Consider the following 18,897-nt stretch of genomic DNA (forward strand, 5'->3'; position numbering starts at 1 on the left):
ACATCGACTTCCTCGGAATGAAGTTCAAGGATGGAAAATACCAACCAGGACCTCACATTGCGTAAGAATTCATCAAGTTTCTCGATAAGGACTTGTGATAAGAAACAAATACAACAGTTCCTTGGTATTATCAATTACATCAGGAAGTTTATCCCGCATGTGGCTGCCCACACCTGTCAGCTGTCAAAGATGCTTAAAAAAGATGCCCCACCATGGAGGGAAGAACAGACGTGTGCAGTCAAAAAATTAAAAGAAGTGGCTTTAAACCCGCCACCACTAAAGATTCCCAGCATTAGACACCGCATCCTTCAGACTGATGCTAGTGACACCCACTGGGGAGCAGTCCTCATCGAAGAGATTCAAGGAGAAAAGCATATCTGCGGACATGCTAGTGGAGAGTTCCCAGAGCCTCAGAAACATTATCATTCAGTCTACAAAGAGATATTAGCTGTCAAAAATGGAATAAAGAAATTCGAATTTCATTTGATTGGCCACCATTTCACTGTGCTCATGGACAGCTCATCCTTCCCAAAGGTTCTAGATTTCAAAAACAAGTCTCTTCCTGAACCACAATTACTGAGGCTTAAGGACTGGTTTGCTAAGTATAAATTCACAGTCCAGCATATCAAAGGGAAGCACAACTTGGTTCCTGACCTCCTATCCAGGCCAAAAACCCTCCACCTGATCCAATCTTCCTCTACACTCCCCTTGATCCTCATGGCATCATCCTCATCCTCTCCACATACTCCTTCTCCAATGCACAATTTCCTGGTTCCTACTCCAGATAGCTTTCCTCTCGGATGCTCACCAAACCAACCTATCACAAAAATGGCTAAGTTCGCGAGGGATCATCTGTTTCACTACCTGAGTGCAAGAAACACCCTAAGGGGATTACTCCCCTCGTCGACTGTCTTTATCCCTGACAACCCTTTCCTCACCTGTTTCAGTATCCACCCTGGCAGAGAACTCATCCTGGAAGAATTATGGCTCCTCTGGTGCATGGTTACTCTCTATTCTACAGGGATAGAATTCCCACTCATGGCCTTGTATCAATATGTTATGAACAACACCAACAGAACTCTCCTGTCTAGATTTCTGGAATGGTTCAAGCCCATTTCAGCATGGCGCTACAGTCTGAAGCGCATCATAGACACCCATGGAATAAAAGACAGGCCCATCGCTACTCAGCCCAACATCAGAACCATGTTCATTTTCACAGGCCTTTCTTTAGAAGGCCCGATGGACTTCTCTGGACCCAGAATACTGAATACGAGTGGAGGACTTACGTGGGATCAATTATTGACAAAGAGGCCATGGGACCCTTGAGAAAACAACTAGCTGAGTATCTCTGTGAAATCAACAGCTATTATTGTCTGGTACCTCCCCATGTGAATTGTACATCACTTGGACCCATCCAGTCTCTCACTGATGAGCCTATTGACTGGACCCATCCCATGTGGCAAGATTCCCAGGATCCGATGGACACAGAGTCACGAGATGCCATTCAAAGCGCTAACCCACCATCTCCTGAACACAGACAGTGGCCAAAGGACTTTTTTGGAATCGACTCTGATGACTCCGACTTTGACACCTTCAATCTGTCCACCACTCCATGATAAAAGTTAAAGTTTGTCAGTCAATAATGCAATGATGTATCTGTCTTTATTTTGCTTTTTAAGAGTTTCGTAGCCAGTTTCTAACCGGTTGCCTGTAATGCTAAGAGCCTCCTCGCCTATATAAGGAGATGCTCTCTTCAGTTGTAATCAGACTTAGTTCCCTTTCAATAATATTCTCTGAAGTTCTCTTCTATGGCTTTCTAAACTCTTCTCCTTCTCTTCGAAAATCTTTGAACGTGTATCATACTCTTATAATCAGAGATACGTATGCTCTACACTTGCCTCTTCAAGAGGATCCTGTGTATCAGAAATATCTTTGTTTTAACATTAAGGTGGGACGGTCCCGTTATCACATGTATAATAAACAAAAGGGCACAGCCAGAGAGTACCTATGGAGAAGGAAGAGGCATAGCATGAGTTCATTATATGTGTGGTAAGGGCTCCTGACTTATCTTGGTATCAGAGCAAGCAGTTATATAGTTATTCTTTGGTTGGCCCCAGACATGATGAAGGAAATTAAAGAAATGAGTGGACTGACCTTGAGTATTTTAGAAAAATCTCATAAATTGCAGAAGGAAATTATGACTGAGCAAAATGCAAAGATGGATATGTTGGTCTACATAACTCATAATGACCTGAAATTTTACCCTGCGTTCTATAAGACATAGATCTACAAGTTTACATAATATATTTATGTGTAATTGTCACGACCCAAAATTCTGAACCGTGACCGGCGCATAATTTAAGTATTCTTAAATCATGCAAGCCTTAGCAGAATATCTTGAATAAATATATTAAATTATTGTTAGCTAATTAAAATAAAATAATAATAAATAATAATTGTATATGGGTTTTCACATACTTCCCCCCTTAAAAAAAATTTGGTCCCCGAATTTGAATAAACAAAATTCTAACCTGAAGAATCAAATAAGTGAGGATATTTGGCTTGCATTTCAGATTCTGCCTCCCATGTGGCCTCACTACTTGAGTGATTATGCCACAAGACTTTGACCAAAGCCACTTCCTTAGACCGGAGTTTCCTAATTTGTCGATCTAAAATCTTTACTGGTTGTTCCTCATATGACATATCATCCCTAAATTGCATGGTTTGAGGTTGTAAAACATGAGATGGATCTGGTACATACTTCCTAAGCATAGAAATATGGAAAACTGGATGTACATGTGCAAAACCAGGTGGAAGGGCTAAACGGTAAGCAACTGCTCCAATTCTGTCCAAAATTTCAAATGGACCAACAAAACGAGGGCTAAGCTTCCCTTTCTTCCCAAACCTCATGATTCTTTTCATAGGGGAAACTCTCAAAAATACATGATCACCAATCATAAATTCTACATCTTTACGCTTAGGATCAGCATAACTTCTCTGTCGACTTTGAGCAGTCAAAAGTCGATCACGAATTAGTCGAACCTTCTCTGAAGTTAATTGTATCAACTCTGGTCCAGTAAGCCTTCTTTCTCCAACTTCATCCCAACAAACCGGTGATCTACACTTTCGACCATATAATGCCTCATATGGAGCCATCTCTATACTTGCCTGATAACTGTTATTATAAGCAAACTCCACTAAAGGCAAATGATGATCCCAACAGCCACCAAACTCCATAACGCATGCACGAAGCATGTCCTCTAATGTCTGTATGGTCCTTTCTGACTGTCCATCCGTCTGAGGGTGAAAAGCAGTACTAAAGTCTACTCGTGTTCCTAAAGCTTCTTGGAATTTCTTCCAAAATCGAGAAGTAAACTGAGTACCACGATCAGAGACAATGGAAACTGGAACTCCATGAAGACTAACAATCTTGTTTATATACAACTGTGCAAGTTTAGCAAAGTTATATGTAGTCTTCACAGGAAGGAAATGAGCAGATTTTGTCAATCTGTCTACTATCACCCATATTGCATTGTAACCACCTCGTGTACTAGGTAAACCCACAACAAAGTCCATGGCAATATGCTTCCATTTCCACTCGGGAATAGGCAATGGCTGAAGTAACCCAGATGGTCTCTGATGTTTTGCCTTAACCTGCTGACAAGTTAAACATTTAGCAACAAAGTCTGCAATATCCCTCTTCATGCCACCCCACCAATAATGCTCCCTTAAATCACGGTAAATCTTAGTTGAACCTGGGTGTACTGTGTAAGCAGAATGGTGTGCCTCCTCCATGATTTCTCTTCTCAACTCATCAACATTGGGGACACAAAGTCTAGTGCCATAACGAAGAACTCCATCATCATTCAACATGAATCCTTGAGCTTGGTCTTGATGAATACTATCTATAATCTCACACATCTGAGAGTCCCTCTTTTGAGCAGCCTTAATTCTATCAATCAAGATAGGCCTAACTTGAAAATGTGCTAAGAATGATCTAGCTATGATTTCAAACTCTATTCCCTAATCTAGCAACTCATGTAATTCACTAATCAGAGGCCTCATCTTGGTAGATATATGGGCTAAACTACCAGAAGACTTCCTGCTTAGAGCATCAGCCACTACATTAGCTTTTCCAGGATGATACTGTATGGTGCAATCATAATCCTTCAGCAATTCTACCCATCTCCTTTGCCTAAGATTAAGATCACGTTGGTCAAATATGTATTTGAGACTTTTGTGGTCAGTGAAGATTTCACAAGTCTCACCATACAGATAGTGCCTCCAGATTTTCAAAGCAAAAATTACTGCAGCCATTTCCAAATCATGAGTTGGATAATTCTGCTCGTGTCTTTTCAACTGACGAGAAGCATATGCAATAACCCGTCCATGCTGCATCAAAACACATCCTAAACCAATCCTAGAAGCATCACAATATACTACATAACCCCCTGATCCAGATGGAAGGGCTAACACTGGTGCTGTAGTTAAACGAGTCTTAAGCTCCTGAAAACTTTTTTTTACAAGCCTCAGACCACTGAAATTTCACATCTTACGTGTCAACTTAGTTAAAGGTGCTGCAATACGAGAGAAGTCTTGAACAAACCGTCTATAATACCCTACTAAACCCAAGAAACTACGAATCTCTGACACAGTTATGGGTCTAGGCCAATGAAGCACTACCTCAACTTTCTTCTTATCAATGCACACCCCATCCTTCGATACTGTATGGCCTAGGAAAGCCACACTATCTAACCAGAACTCACATTTTGAGAACTTGGCATATAGCTTATGTTCTCGTAAGGTATGAAGGACAATTCTCAAATGCTGCTCATGCTCCTCTTTACTCTTTGAGTACACTAGAATATCATCGATGAACACTATAACAAATTGATCTAAGAAAGGCTTGAAAACTCTATTCATGAGATCCATAAAAGCAGCCGGAGCATTGGTAAGACCAAATGACATTACAAGAAATTCATAGTGTCCATACCTAGTCCTAAAGGCCGTCTTGAGTATGTCTTCTTTCTTGACCCTCAATTGATGATACCCAGATCGAAGATCAATCTTGCAAAAATACTTTGCACATTAAAGTTGGTCAAACAGGTCATCTATGCGTGGAATAGGATACTTATTATGCACAATTACCTTATTCAATTGCCTATAATCAATGCACATTCCCAAAGACTCATCCTTTTTCCGTATAAATAACACAGGAGCACCCCATGGAGAAACACTAGGGCGAATAAACCCCTTATCTAGTAGGTCCTGTAGTTGCTCCTTTAACTCTTTAAGTTCTGCGGGTGCCATACGATAAGGTGGCATAGATATGGGCTCAATTTCAGGAACTAAGTCTATACTAAACTCTACCTCTCGCTCCGGGGGTAAACCTGATAAATCTTCTGGAAACACATCAGGAAACTCCTTAACCACTGCAACAATCTCCAAACCTGCACCTTCTACCTGAACATCTCTAACATAAGCTAGATACCCCTTATACCTCTTTCGCAATAATCGTCTAGCACTCACTACGGAGATAAGATTACTAGAGGCTATACTGCGATCTCCCTGAAATTGAAATTCTGCCTCCCCATGAATTTTAAAGAGTACAATTTTATTATGACAATCCAATGAAACGTGATAAGTGGCTAACCAATCCATGCCTAAAATCACATCAAACTCAAACAAATCCAAAGAAACAAGAACTGCAGCTAATTCCCTATCTCCAATGTGAACTATACATCCCCTATACACCATATCAGTGTCTATTGCATTCCCCATAGGTGTTGATACAGATAGAAGATACTCTAACAAAGTAGGTGGTGTACTAAATCTAATGGAAAAGTATGGAGAAATAAAGGAATGGTTGTACCCCAGTCTTAGCCATAGGCGTCTGTTTAGATGTCTGATTAATAGTTTGAAGTGGTACCTCCCTTGTTGGATCAAGGTTTGCACCATTAAGACCCTTGGCCCTAGCTCTCCTCTTACGTTTAACAGACTCAGGCACCTATTCATTTTAATAAACAAGTATTAAATATGAAAATGTGAGCCAAATTAAGACAGGTGAAAAAGTACGAAAGACGCAGATATCTGAAGCAATGATAAACTGAAAAGACGTTAAGGATCCTATGCTCCGCAAGTTTACAGACCTCAACCGAGCTCTGATACCAACTTTGTCACGACCCAAAATTCTGAACCGTGACCGGCGCATAATTTAAGTATTCTTAAATCATGCAAGCCTTAGCAGAATATCTTGAATAAATATATTAAATTATTGTTAGCTAATTAAAATAAAATAATAATAAATAATAATTGTATATGGGTTTTCACAGTAATATAAATGGTTCATTGATATTTTGTTATAAATTATATTCTTAAGTTGTTAAGAATATGTGTGACAATATTTTTAGTACAAAGTATTACAAATTGATTCACAATCAATGATACTTCACAAATGACATGACTTATCCAGAAATATCGTAATCATGTTTGTTCCCAAGGTATTTATATGCGATATAAATAAGATAGAGTGGTAAGTCTCATGCCACATAATAAGCATGATATGTACTTATACATGATAAGTAGGATGAATCAGTGACGCTTATGACAAGCACATGGAGTTTACTCTTGTCAATATATTGTCATATATCATATCAGTGCATATAATTTTTAGACCTGAGATAACACAATTATCTTGTATATAGGTGGTTTGAGTTTGATATTGCTTTCATACTTGTACTGTGTATGGGTATATGGGCATGTGTTGGCTCATACTAGTTATATATGGAGATAGGTGTTGATCAAAATGGAATTCGTTACCCTAAGTAAATAGGGATAAAATCCTATATTCATTTAATTGTTCTCGATGTTTTAAGTTCATGGCCAGGACAGACAGATTTAGTCAGAAAATAGTTCCTGACAAGAAAATCTAATTAATCAATAACTGAAATTAAAAGAGAACATAATGTTCACAGCAAATGGCGTTTGACATTAACCATGACTCCAGCTCGAATTTGGATTTTGTAATTGAGAGATTATAGTGCATGGTAACATATGATTAATGGTTCATTTAAGGTATTCCTTATTACTGATTGGGTGGCCATAGCATCTATGCTAGGTGTCAACTATGGTCTATGAGATGCTTGAAATGATTTAGAGAAATCATTTATGGTAAGAAAGAGTTCTAATGATATTAAGAGTTAATATAATTCCTCATTGCCAATAAGCAATGAGCCCAGTAAGTCACACATCTACATAAGCTAATCACCATTTAAAATGTGATTTAATTGATTAATTAAAGAGTTTAATTAATTAATTAAAGATGTTTGGTTTGCAATAAGATTGCAAAGTTCCTAGTATGACTTGAAACGAAATATAGGTTATTGGATGTATAGTATAAATTAAATTTATATTTAATTTGATTAAATATAAATTTAATTATGAAAAATTAATTAATGGAGATTAATTAATTAATTTATATTTGATATAAATTAATTTGAAGAGAATAAACTATAATTTTGGATTGAGAACTCAAATTAAAGAGCAAGGGCAAATTGATCATTTCACATGATGACATGTGGCACCATGAGATGGTGACACATGGCACCAAATGAGCTTGTCATTTGTCTTCTAATCATGCAAGATGATAAAAGTCAAGATTCAATCTACCTTTGACACTTGGCTTGATAAGATTAAGTAAAAAAAAAAAAAGATTAAATATAGTAGTGACATGTGATAAGAGAGTTAATGAGATTTTAACCTAAGTATAAAAGAAAAAGAAATAAGAAACAAAATCAATTCTTCTTCCTCTCTTCAAAGTGGACGGCGTTTTAGTGAGTCCCTCTCCTCTCTTCTTTTCTCACTTGATTCAAAGAAAAATCCATTGTTTTCTTTGAATTAAAATTGTTAGAAAATGTTTATAGTATCCTGAATGCGCATTAACCTTCACTAAAGCATTAAACCCCATATTCAAGTGGTTGGCAAAGCTTGAGAGGTAAAATTTGGGACTACCATAGTTGCTTTTTAGTGTGCTTGTGATGGACAAGCTAGATGGATAACATTTGGGATCCTAAGAACATCATAAGATTACATCAATTGTGCATCAAAAGGTTAGTACCTAAAAATTTTTCTTTTAATTAGGGTTTAATTGAATTAAATGTTAATTCATAGTCTTTAATGGCAAATGAAATTTTAATGTATGCTAAAATATATTTTTGTATGCAATTAGACATTAAAAATTGATTAGGTTCATAAGACACTTTAAAATTTAATGTTCTAATGTCTAATAATCATGCTTTCACTCATTCACTAACATAAGATAACTCAGCAAGTAATAGTATTATTTTACGTGGTATTATTTTATTATTTTTATTTTTTTAAATATATTATTTTCTTAATTGATATTAAAAATATTTGAATAAATATTAGTGCACTTAATTGTGTGATGAACAACAAAATTATTGATGGGGTTTTAAAAATGGAATAATTTTCATTTATTAGTGCTGCGTAGAGACACCGGTAATTGTAGGTTCTCCGGTTGCAAAGTGCAGTGCAGTGACATGTTAACGGATTTGTAATTGTATGGTTACGGGGGATTTTAATTTTATTAAATAAAATAAAAAAGCGCAGGATATAAAATAAAAATAATATTAAAAATATAATTCCCAGCCCACGTGACCCCCACCTGACTGGCAAAATAAGGGGAACGCGTGGCTCAACAGTGGGCCATAAGGATAACGACAGGAGGATCAAAACACGGGCATCCACAGTAATGCTTAACCATTACTCAATTAGTTATTTTATCTAATTTAAAAAAATTAAATTATTTTTTTAATAAAAATATTATTAAAAAATAATTTAAAAATTATTTTATTATTTTAATAATTAAAATTTATAAAATATAATTTTAAATTATTTTTTAATACCTTTTAATTTATATATTTAATAAAAACTAAATTTTTTAATAATAAATTTAATAATAATTTCAGACAAGTTCTTAATTATTAATATTTAATAATATAAATATTATCTTAAAAATTATTATCAAATAAGATCAATTCAAACGTTAAATTCACCTATAATTCTAATTAAATTTAAAGTCTAACTAAAATTATCCTATCAAATTTAGGATTAAAATTCATCAAAAATTTTATGATAAGAATCCAGTCAAAATTGGGATTTGATGAGATATAGTTGAATTGAAACTAACTATTGAATCAGGGAATTTGTTCAATATATCTATTTTTTTTTTATAAATTAACTCTTAAATATATAAAAATTGAATTAAATTAAAATGATCTTAAAATTAATTTAAAATTAAAACCATCAGTTTTACACCTTTGCAATCCAATTCAGAAGTAGGTGTTGCATTTTATGATAGTAGTAACTACAAAAATATTAAAATAATAAATAGTAATTTTTTTAAATAATATTTAAAATAATAATTTTCTTTTAATTTTGAAAATCAGTGTTCATACGGCCTTTGTGGTCGCCTTAGGCCTGCGGATTCTGGATTGTGTGGCCCATGATCTTTTAAAGTCACCAAACTTAGGAGGCAATTAAGCAGCGGCCAGTACCTAGCTTATATTTTTAAATTTTGGAAAATTTACGATTTGACCCTTAAGTTTTGTCCTAAAATATATTTTAATCTCTAAATTTTAAAAAATAATTATTTAATTCATAAATTTTATACTATATTATACTTTAATCTCTAAATTTTAAGAAATAAATTATTTTATCATTCTAATTTTAATATATAAAATAATTTAATCCCTATAATTTTAATGTTTATAAGAGGTTAAATAATTTAAATTGTTCAATATATTAAAATTAAAAAGCTTAAAGTATAATATAATGTAAATTTTAAAGGTTAAATAATTAATTCTTAAAAATTTAAAGATTAAAGTGTAATACAGTGTAAAATCTATTAATATAACTATATTTGTAATCCTCAAATCAACACAAGGGAGTAATTGAATCTTTTAAATACAAACCCTTTTATATATATATATATATATATATAAAGCATAGGATTCCACTTAAATTACTTTAAACAATTAAACAACACTTTCATTTAAATTAATACACTAAAACCCATTTGGGATTAAAAATAACAATTATGCACATAAAATATATCAAATATTCGGTGACCCATATGAGAATTATAGCTAAAGGAGAATAGCAAAATGGTGTAGATGCAAGCACTTTGACCTAAAAGATAAAGAAGATCTTCTCTCCTTTGTGAAGAGGAGAGGCAACCTCGGATTCTAGAAAAGAAAATAGTAGCATTAATCAAGGTAATATTAAAGTGTGTCATTGGAAATTATAAAAAAGAGAAGTCCATGTCCAACTTTAATTGGGAGAGACATGTCACCTTAGTTAAAAATTATTAACTCATTGCCAATCTCTCTAATTCACACGCACGTATAGCATTAATATAATAAAGTCTTGAGGGCATTGATGATTTAAGATGAGTGAGGCAAAATCTAATTGCTAATAAGAAATATTAGCTGTTTTAATGCCTATTAGTTATTTTATTATTAATTAAATATAAAAATAATGATATTATTTTGTTAATTTTAATTAAAATGTTATTTCAACATCTAAAATTATGATGAGTAAATTTTTATGAAACATTCTTAGAATCTCTAAAAATTAATATAAATACTATATCATCGATTAGTATAAATAAAAAAAATAATATTTTAATTAGTATTAAAACAGTAAATGCCATGTTAAAAATTGTGATTAAATAGGGCCTAAAACAAGATAAATTTTAAAGTATATGATTCCTTTAGGATTGAGTTTTAATGAAATTAGATATGAAAACATCTTAATATGAATTTTTAACACTAAAACGATGTGGAAGAGTACATCTTTAAAATAGTAGAGAAATGAATGAAAAAATCAAGGTGGAGTAGAGATGGTGGAAAAATAATGGAGATGAAAGGGAAACGCGTAGACCATCATATGCCCAACAAAGAAGGGACCAGTGGTACTGTGAAAAAGGCTTCTCGATCTCTGAGAGAAAGGGGACCTTATCATTTAAAGAAAGGACTACTTGTAATCAATGCAAACCCGTCCTTCACATATTCCCTTCTGCAATTATTTATCCCCAAAAACTCCAACATGAATGAGATATTCAAAGCCAAAGCTTTAGCCACTGCCTTCTCTTTTATGTCCTTTAGCTTACTCTCATCATGTGTATCGACCCATTTGATACCTTCCCCTCCCTCCCTAATTCATATCCCTTGTATGGAAAACTAATATAATATAGTATGAACATGTATATGAATGAGTAGATTATACAGAGTAGCAGATGTAAGAAATGATTTCAGTTTGATTATGTGAATGAATGTGTTAGAGAAATTAAAAAGAAGGGTTTTGATGGTATGGTAAAATATCAGCACAGAGAATAAAAATGATGATAGGGAGAAATAATTGAAGCTTCAATTCATACATGCATGAATCAGAAGCACAATAAATGCAGATGCCCAATTCAATATTACTATAACTTATCATGAACAGGATAAAGTTAGAAAGGAAAAGGGAAAATAATCAGAAATTTCTTGAGATTCTACACTGTTACAATGATCATAAAACCCGCACAAGTCTCTTTTCATTGGATTCTCTTAGGGATGCTGGGCTCACCTGAGACACACATAATACGACAATATGAATCCCACCCTAAAAAACATTATAATATATTAAAAAACAACACTATCCTTCAATCACTTTTATGTTCCCATCAAGATATCTAATTTCAGCTATATGTTTTTACTGCTTCCACGCCAAAATTTATTTGCCTATAGTCACAATCCCAAAGAAAATTCTATACCTGCAGCAGGTGGTTAGAACCATGACCCTTGAATTGATCAAAATGTTATTCTTATACTCTGGATTCAAAAAGTAGAATATGTGAAGACCTTTTCTCTAAGTCTCTTTTAGACCCCATGATCTAAGCAGATATATATATACACAAGCTATGGTGGACCCTTAAATTTGCAACTGTAGCCATTAATCGGTGAATAATTTAATTTCTTATATAATAAGTGTTCACATTATGATTATTGGGGGTGCGAGGGGAACCCACGGCAAATAAATTAATAAATATACGAAACAGAAAAAGCAAAGAAATTAACACTTATGTGATATATTTTTAAAATTGAAATTTGTACAAGCACTTGCTTCCAATGGTAAGAAAAGGAGAAGAAGGGTTTGCATTTTGTGCATAAACAGTTAAGTCATGATTTTACTTACTTTTTGAAGTTGACTGAACAAAGAGAGACTGAAAATTGCACGCTAAAATCACACTCACAATTAAACCTTAAATCAAGCCATTACATCTCACTCTTCAAACTCCCAAAGTCAACAATACACACCTAAAAATGAAATAAATATTGAAGGAACAGTAGACATAATTAAGCCTAAATTTAGTTGGACAACCCCAGCTAAACTTAGTGATTAGTATACCCATCAAATTGGAAAACCAGCTAGCTTAATTAGTAAACCAAAAAGAGCAAAGCTAACAAAAGCTCAAACTAGCTCTTATAATATATCTTAATGATCAGATTGAGAAAAACACAAACTATGTAACTCAAGAGAGATTTTATAAGGATCACCTCTTACACTATATTGAAATGATCTTCATATCATATGAACAAACTCTAGACTGAGATATCGCGAAGAGCAAAGAAGAAGAATAGCTCTAAGTCTGGAGGGGCAAAGAAAGCTATCGGTCTCCTTTGCAATGAGCAATTTGAAATCACTCTTTGCTTCTTCGGCGCAGGTGGGCAAGTAACGATCTTTGGTATCCGAAATCTCTGAGCTTTTGGTGTAGAGCATGAACTTGTAGAGATATCAACACCCTCGAAATCTAAGCCATCAATCTTGGAACAAGTATTGAAGCTTGAGGTAGTGGCGGTGGAGGAAGAGATATCCTCCAACATTGATGTTTCTTGGATGTTCTTGGACTTGACCAGCCGCTTCTTGTAATGGGTTCTTCTTGGTCTCCTCGTTGCTTTTGCTTTCGTTGTTTTTGTAGCAGATGGAGCCATTTTGAGAGAGGGAGATGTATAGGAATGTGGCAGAGTGTATCGTTGGAGAATGGATAGTATAGTTAAAGTACAAAAAGAGATAGTACTAAAACTGGCAAGAACAACTCAAAACTTTACTCAGTATAGGTGAGAAACTGCTAAGACAGAAGCCATTAGTACTAGAAAACCCATGGTAGGGGTGCTTTAAAGCAACCTAAATTTGACTGAAAAGTGGTAAAAAAAAAAGGTGAGTGGATGACCAACTCTTTAGAAACAAACCTTTTCAAGATCACAATCACAGCAAACAACCTTTAAAAATAAAACTTGCTAGAAATGGGGATCAAACGACGGATTCGATGGAGACCCAAATGAAAAATTAGAAGAGATTGCCATGTAGCAATACCTTTGACAGTTAAAAGCTATAAATAATTTTATAAAATTTCAGGTTGGGATTTCTGAGCTTCAGGCAAAGCTTACTAGCCCCAAGAAAGAAAGATACTGAGATGAAGACTAACCTCATGACGAAGGATCGGCATGAGAATGCAACCAAAGAGGGATTAGGTAAAAAAAATTGTAGGCTTCAAACCCTAGGGACTAAAGGAGACAACAGAGATTCGCTGGGTGTTATATGCATTGAGTGGTGAAATGTAATTTAGCATATTATTTTTGGTCAGCTGCCCCGCTGCCCACGGTTTTAGTGGAACGCTTTCAAAAGGGCAACATGCTCTGAGATTGGCAGAGTTGGGTCCCATTTTGAATATATATTAGAATTGTTTAATTTTAATTTTTATTAAATAACAGTTGAATTATTTTTAAGAAGAAAAATATTGATTCCATTTCAAATTTGAATTGAAGTGTGATAATGTCTAGCCTACTAACAATCTCAATAACAATTAATATTATTAAAAATATTTGATTTTTATTAGTTAATATGAAAATTAATTTTCTTAAAATATATAATTTTATAATATATTAAAATAATGTATACAGTGATAAATAAAAAATTATTAAATTATATAAACAATATAACTAGTTTTTTTTTAATAATTAATAATATTTCACGTGATTAGTAGTATTAAGAATTAAGCAACTCGTAAGAAAGGATGGAAAGAGAGAATCTGGAGATGAAGGAATCCTAAGATCAAAAAGATTAGAAGGTGGGAATAGCATGGCATGAACAATTGGCAGTTTTAAGAAGAAGGAGAAGAGGACAAAATAAAAGAGAAGGGGTTGGCTTCACCTGGTCAGAAGTATTATTATATTCATTCATGGCTACCGATTCTTATCGTTTCTCTCTTTCCTAACGGATCCAAGCTTGGCACGAAGTGAGCAATACATGTCGCTTTTGCCTGCGAAGGTTATAATTTGGTTTGCATCAAGAAAGCTACTCTCTTGGCTTCATCTTCTCAAGAACAATAATTATTCCCCTGCACTGGTCAGCAACAGCTTGGACTGCACATATGCTTTTGCCTCTTCAGTTTTAGCTTCCCTAATGGTTCAAGAAGTAACTGGCTTCCAGGGCTCAAGCCTTCATTTTAGTCTTTCTATAATGATTCAACACTTGCATATAAATAAAAAAAAAAATTCTGATTTTTCCAAGGCTTTGACGTTTAAACAGAATTTCAGAAACAAGGCTATTAAACCTTAATCTCAGTATAAATATTGTATGCGTATTGCTCCTAGAAAATACAGAAATTTTAAACAAATTTCTCCACCCTCATTCACCGTAACAAAACTAAATCTGTCAAGCATTTGCCAAGTCGCTCATAACATTCAAGGCAATGTCATAAAGAAACAAAGATAAATTTTGACAAGTGATGGCACCATTTTGTCAAAGATATGACTAACTCATAGAACATTGGGATGAAAAACAACAGAAAACCATACTAACTAAGAAAATGTAATGAAGCAAAACTTTAGACATTGAGGCAAGGTTAAACATCACCAGTAGTACAAATGACAGAAGCAAACATCATCGCCCTCTTGTAACGGCTTCTTCCATCTCCTCAACTGATGAAGGAAACAATTCTATATAACGACTCCCAAGGGTCATCCTATCCTTGGCCATTGCTGCCTTTGAATCTTCCGAACTTCCAAATTCCACAAATGCTTCCCCAGTTGGCCTTCCGTCTGAGTTCATTGTAATATGAATTGAATCCTCTGACAGCACAAAATCTTTAAAGAACTCCATTATGTCATCCTTGCCAGCAGAAAATGGCAGTCCTCTCAAACGTAACACCCCTGAATGTTCAGCCAAGTCCTTTCCCTCATCATAAGATTTCGCCCTAGGAGCATTCCGGTGCGGTGAACCACCATGAGCATCTGAAATTTCATTTGCAATTGCCTTGTAATAATCATGCCTCTTACTCCTGAAAACCTCAACATATCGCCTGCCCATGTTCTGCCTATTCTTTTGAAGAGCAAAGTCAACTTGAAGAGGATACCCAAAAACACAAAAAGCTTCACCAGTGAACTTGCCACCCTTGTGGACGAAAAGAACATCAACTATGTCCAGACCATGGAAGAACTCAGCCACATCATTTTCTGTGCAATCAAAGGGAAGACCACGAAGTCGGACAACAGGGAAGGGAGGAGGTTGGGCAACATATCCATAAGATGGTGGATTATACATAAAACTCGAACCAGGGGAAGTTCCATAGAATGAAGGACCCTGATCAACTAACCGCTGACGTTTGGCACCCATTTCACGACCATTACCACCATCAGGATATCTACTTTAGTTCCCAAAACCATTAAAACAACAGAGAAGATAAGTAATTCATCAATGCTTCGCACACATAATTATGCAAAAATAAAGAGCTACTGTATTCAACTACATTAAGAAATGTAGATATTTTGGTTCTTTTTTAATCTTTTATTATTTACAGAAAAAAAAAAACATCATATTACAGGAATTAAAAATGACATCCAAGAGCCTTACATTAACACAAGGACTGATGATTTTGCAGCAAAGATCCAGTATGACCTGGTCTGAGTATACCAAACTAATGAAATAACCTTTTAGAGTGACAACTTGGATTTTCTTTTTCTTTTTAAAAATTAATTTTCTGATGCCATCACAGTGTCATTTCATTAGATCCATTCCAATCCAACATTGTATATAGACTTCTTTTTATACGTGTGTGTCTAATCTATGGTTAATTCATTTGCTTTGTATGCCTTAGGTCCATCCATTTCATTATATTGGAGTCAAAATGTCCTTCAGAAATTTGAAATCTTGTTTTATGCATCTCATAAGAGGTCCCCGCCAGGTGTTTTCTTTCTTATATCAACTTTTATTTGAAAAATAATAAAGAAAAAACTTCTGTGCTCTAATAATCCAATTTTCAAATAAAACATCTTTGCTTGGAAAGAATTTAGCCCTATATGCAGCATGCAGCCATGTAGACACCTACCATATGGAAAGATGTCTAATAGCTGCCCGCCTGGCCAAAAAGTATAGTGTAGCAAACTGCAAAAATAGTTTGCTTACTTTGACTTGACATTATGATGGCAACATGTTCTTTGTGTTGCTTCTTAAAGAGACATAATTCATATCCTGAGTGTCTGTTCTAAAGCCAATGATATGTGATTGCATTCATTATGAACAGTTACCAACAGATTTTTTCCTTTCTTTTATCTATGTTCTACAGTCTCTTTAGCTCTGAAGCAGCAAAGCCATCTTTGAGCCTAATGTCTCTCCTCCTCCAAATCAGATACACCATTTTTCCTTATGAGGCCTGAAACTGCTTTCTCATCTGCCTCTAAGGATCCACAGGATTTCCCACAATTTTGCTCCCAAGAAATCTATTGATTATTAGCCCTAATAGTCCCTTTTATTGATTGTATGGAGCTCCTTCTGACTTTAAATAAAAGCCAGATCCAAACCTCAACCATTTAGCCTTCATTTATGCCTAAAGCTCAAAGCCTCAAAACAAGTTCTCAAATAAGCTAACTGGAGCTTTATTCTTTTCCTATAAAGGATTCAAACAACATTGATCGGTAAAGGTTAGGTCCTTCTTAACCATCAATGCTGACAACTGGTGAGCAAAATTGACAGTGACACACATCTAGGTGTCAACACAGCCAACAGTTGACAATGCTCACCTCACTTTCCTTATTGTGCACAATCATATGAAAGGATGAACATGTACATTAGACTATCTTTTTGCACGGAATTCAATCTGAAAACAAGCATGTGTTGCAAACCAACAGACAAATGAATATTATCTCTCTCTCATCTGTGGATGGTCAAAAACAACCAAAAGCAGGAGTTGCTGACCAGATTGTTACAACCCTTGCCCAGGGTTTGGGATAATTGCAACCTATCCATCCACGAGCCTATCGTTAGGGGTGTTGATAGCATAGGTGGTCTGCTGGTATTCCATCAAGGACTTAATTCAACAGTAGCTTGAACCCAGCTTACAATTTAACAAAGGTGAGGTGATGGAAAGAAAATTTATTTACCACCAACTGGCTTGGGAGTCTTGGGATTTTTAAAAAGAACAAGAAGTTACAAGGTGTGAAGATTTAAAGACCTAATATTACACTCTTCAACCCTCAATTTGGGTTAAAATTATCCAAGAAAAAAAAATCCTTTAAAACTAACACTTCAGAGTGTAAGGAGGTAAGGTAAGGTAAAATAATGAAAATTAAGGTAAAATATTTTAATACTAAGGTAAGGATTGGCAATAACTAATATTTAATTTATACAAAGCTTCCAACACCCAATTTAGTGGGTTGAGCACTGAAAGTTCTGGAGGTTTTAAAATCCTTCAAAAACCTTACCTTCCCTATAAAATCTCCCACCAAAACAAGTCCATATGTCTTAATTACATTAAAAAAAACTTACTCTACCTCCAAAAACTTGCTCCCAAACGAAGTGTAACTCTTCAATGCAAAAATAAGCATTTCTAGGAAATACAGATCAATCTAGCCAAGTAAAAAATAGACCCAGAAAAGATTCAAAAGAAAAGAAACCATTGGATTATTGATGTATCACAGGTCAATAACATTTTTAAGCAAAGAATTAATAGCAGGTAGCTTCATGAGGAAAAACTAAGAATCAAGGGCAGAAAGAAATAAATTGACGAAAACCCAACTGCAAAGCTTAATTTAACAAAGGAGAAAGAATAATATGAGATAGGATCGAAGAGGAGGAAAGCAAGAAAGAAATCAGAGAAATTGTTAAGCAAGAAAGTCTCTTACCCTCTGTAGAACATTCTCTCAACAATTTGTTTTCTTTTCTAACACTTGTTCCTTCTTCCTTGATTTCTCGATTTCTTCCTTCCTTCCTTCCTTTGCCCTTAACTCGCTTCTCAACTCGAAGCTCTTTCTGCGTGTAGTGTAGGGCCTACCGGGCGGACGTAGACGATGAAAATGTGTTAGACAACGACGTCGTTCGCTCCTTCACTCAAAGGATTGGATTTTGAGGGATGGGGTGAACATGGCCCAAGGTACCATCTTTGGGCTAAAATTAAAAAGCCCACATCGGTTCCAGTCCAATTGCCGGCCGGCTGAGGACGGCGGGGTTTGGTGGCTGTGGATGGTAGGCCAAATGTGACTGTTGCAGTCGTGAATGGGTGAATTTGGAGACTTTATTTCCCGCAAGTAGAGTCTACTTAATGCCTGGTCGCCTGCAAGACAGGGATGAATCATTCACGCGTTTGGAAGAGCGTTTGTGTCAAATTCCAATTGCGATTGACTGGGTGGAGCGCGTGGGCATAGAATCAATTGCCATTGCACTGGAAGTAGCGTTTAACCTCTACAGAGCGTAGACAAATTTACTTTTGTTGCAATCTAAACACGATCATCGCACGACCGAAGATCACAAGATTCTACCACGTGGTTGAATAGCCACCAA

At 35.1% G+C, this 18,897-nt stretch overlaps 2 protein-coding genes across 4 annotated transcripts; both read right to left on the reverse strand.

Annotated features, from left to right (window-relative positions):
- Positions 1 to 12,293: 12,293 nt before the first annotated feature.
- Positions 12,294 to 13,658, reverse strand: LOC110666694 (cyclin-dependent protein kinase inhibitor SMR9). Its single transcript, XM_021827278.2, has one exon. It carries the CDS (start codon positions 13,053 to 13,055, stop codon positions 12,666 to 12,668), a length of 390 nt encoding a protein of 129 aa, XP_021682970.2. The 5' UTR covers positions 13,056 to 13,658; the 3' UTR covers positions 12,294 to 12,665.
- Positions 13,659 to 14,785: 1,127 nt separating this feature from the next.
- On the reverse strand, positions 14,786 to 18,614 carry LOC110666695 (uncharacterized). Of its 3 annotated transcripts, none has more exons than XM_021827280.2 (2): positions 18,243 to 18,614; positions 14,786 to 15,766 (listed from the first exon to the last, which is right to left on the reverse strand). In XM_021827280.2, the coding sequence occupies exons 1-2, from the start codon at positions 18,254 to 18,256 to the stop codon at positions 15,007 to 15,009; spliced, it is 774 nt and encodes a 257-aa protein (XP_021682972.1). In that variant the 5' UTR covers positions 18,257 to 18,614; the 3' UTR covers positions 14,786 to 15,006. The 3 variants fall into 3 exon arrangements, with proteins under 3 accessions (XP_021682972.1, XP_021682971.1, XP_021682973.1); XM_021827279.2 differs by having other exon boundaries at positions 14,786 to 15,769; positions 18,243 to 18,613; XM_021827281.2 differs by lacking the exon at positions 18,243 to 18,614 and having other exon boundaries at positions 14,786 to 15,516; positions 15,600 to 15,692.
- Positions 18,615 to 18,897: the final 283 nt, after the last annotated feature.

This window comes from Hevea brasiliensis, chromosome 17 (assembly GCF_030052815.1).
Source record: "Hevea brasiliensis isolate MT/VB/25A 57/8 chromosome 17, ASM3005281v1, whole genome shotgun sequence".
In the NCBI taxonomy this organism is placed as follows: domain Eukaryota; kingdom Viridiplantae; phylum Streptophyta; class Magnoliopsida; order Malpighiales; family Euphorbiaceae; genus Hevea; species Hevea brasiliensis.

Bases quoted from the DNA above. Each gene is read 5' to 3' on its own strand.
- LOC110666694 (XM_021827278.2), bottom strand. From the start codon at position 13,055: ATGGCTCCATCTGCTACAAAAACAACGAAAGCAAAAGCAACGAGGAGA.